Raw genomic sequence first — 2,500 nt, forward strand, 5'->3', positions numbered from 1 at the left:
ACAACTAATTAGACAGACACACGATCAATAAATGATCAACATAGACATGTATACAATGCAATTACACACACAAACATACAGTACAATACATAAATCATATGTACCACCACAAGAGCCTATTGACAATTACAGGCCTCAGCACGTCAACCAAGCAACAACTCCCCTGAGGAAACAAGATCCTGGAGTTTCCAACTTGTCTGGAACAAATCCGAAGACCAGCTAGGTAATTACAATTATCTATCTATCTAGCTATCCATCATAGTATCTATCTATCTATCTATCTATCTATCTATCTATCTATCTATCTCTGTATCTCCACTCCCACGCCTCTCCGCCCACCTCCACACGAGGTTACTGTGTACTCCCGTTAGTTTCCCGCTGGGCCAGTCCATCCTCCCACACACACCATGACCGCTAACCCCTCGTACCCTTTAACGCACCCTGTAATTGACCACAGGGCTGCTACCGGGCTAACTAATATCCATTATTCAAACGCACGAACCATGCTATGGTTGAAAATAAAAGAACGGACAAAATGTTCTATGGAACACACGCGGACATGTGCATGGAGTTGGTTGGCCTCCCTTGACACGTTTACACGTCTACAGAATGCGGCACGCTGCAGAGAAAAGGGCGCGCTAGCAATCAGGCCTGAACTGTCCGCGAAAGAAAAGCACGAGCGGTGAACGACAGCTTGCATTCCGTGTGTGAGAAACTGAGAGAGAAAAGAGAAGGTAAAGGGAAGACAAAGAGGAGGAGGAGGAGGAGGAGGAGGAAGAACAAGAGAGAAAAGAGAGAGCAATTTCCACTCACCGCAGGTTCAGGGTCAGCTGATTGTCCTTCGACCGCAGCAGGTCACCCACGGAGAAGGTAGCGTTGCCAAGGAAAATGCTCTGTGGACCCAATAACAGAACAACAACAGTGAGTCAGCCAGTCAGATCGCTAGCTGTTAGCATGCTAGATTCCCAGTGCTTTTAAAAGGAGACTCCCGTGTGTAATAAAGTGTCACTACTGTAGACAGTTAAGAGCTCAAAGCACATCTGAGTAGATGAACTAAGCCATCTGAACTAAGCCTACAGAGTACCTTTGGTATTCCCTTGGTTATGCAAAGACACCAGTGAGACGCGTTCATCATTGAATAGTCACAATGATATATGCAGCATTACACAGAGACTTCATTATAGACCCGATCACAGGCCGGCTCTGGAAAAAGCCTCTTACTTAAAACACCATTGTCTCATCAGCAGCAGGCCAAGCCTCTCTCACCAGTTACAAAGGGAACGACGCCCTGCAGGGTTTTAGACCTTGCATCACACACACACACACACACACACACACACACACTCACGCACACACTCACGCGCACGCACGCACGCACGCACACTCACACACACTCACACACACACACACACACACACACACACACACACACACACTGCTGCCAACACCTGGACGCTGCAGGCTTGATGTGAATTGGGGGTGTCAGTGCAGAAGAACTGGGTCACGGTGAGAGAGGTACAGAACGAGCCCATCAATAACTGAGAGGGATGGACGACACACACACACACACACACGCACACACACACAAACGCACATATACACACACACACACACTCACACACACGCACGCAAGCACACACGTACGCCCGCACACACACACACACACACACCCATCCTCCTCACTTGCTCGCCCTCTCACACACACACACACACACACACACACACCTTTGTTACACAGTACAAGGTGAGAACCTGAGGTCAGGCCAAGGACATATGAGTTCAGCACAGAGCCTAAAGACAGAGTGTGTAATTACAGAGACAACCAACAAAAGAGGCCACATCCCTCGATATAACATTCCAACATTAATTAAAGCCTCTATTATTCCCCTTAATGAGAGCGACTATGATGGCTCCAGCCTATTCAAGGTCTCGGATGCTGCGTTTGATACCGGTATGGACGGCCTTCTTCAACTGTCTCTCTCTCACTCACACACACACACACACACACACACACACACACACAGACAGACACAAAGCACGTTCAATGAGAAAAGAAAGCGTTTAAACTTCAGCACTGCACAATGTTCTCTCCGTGCCTCGAAAGAGACCGAGGGGGGAGAATGTCAGCGGAAAAAACAACAACCCGAGCACAAAGCCCTTATCTAAGACATCTGTCTATTCATTCGGTGCTATCTTGCAAAAAAAAATCGCTCGATATCCCTGCAGAGTGATTCTCGGGTGCAGGCCAGTGGAACGCCACAGTGTCAATCGAAGTCACACAGGCCAACAGATGTCAGCAACCCCTTCCTTGATTGGTCGGGCCTGCTGTCCTTGTCGCCATGGAAGCAGCAGGCTTTTGCCACAGCTCAGCAAGGGTCCTGCTGATGGCAAGGTCAAAAGGTCGGGTGTTGCTGGTGGGTAAGTGTGCCAGCAGGCGGAGGGGGGGGGCAGGGTTGGGGATGGGGCCCTGAGACATGAGAGCAACAACAACTGCCATCTT

General features: G+C 49.0%; 1 protein-coding gene across 1 annotated transcript in view; it reads right to left on the reverse strand.

The window, feature by feature from the left end:
• inpp4b (inositol polyphosphate-4-phosphatase type II B) overlaps positions 1-2,500 on the reverse strand; it is a gene marked incomplete at both ends in the record, with an annotated part of 154,329 nt that overhangs the window by 89,831 nt on the left and 61,998 nt on the right. Inside the window, one exon of the mRNA XM_080534748.1 lies at positions 814-893. Within this exon, the coding sequence (XP_080390874.1) occupies positions 814-893 (80 nt within the window). The remainder of the gene's footprint in view (positions 1-813; positions 894-2,500) is intronic.

The sequence above is a fragment of the Nansenia antarctica genome, assembly GCF_963989245.1.
Source record: "Nansenia antarctica genome assembly, chromosome: 6".
Classification (NCBI taxonomy): domain Eukaryota; kingdom Metazoa; phylum Chordata; class Actinopteri; order Argentiniformes; family Microstomatidae; genus Nansenia; species Nansenia antarctica.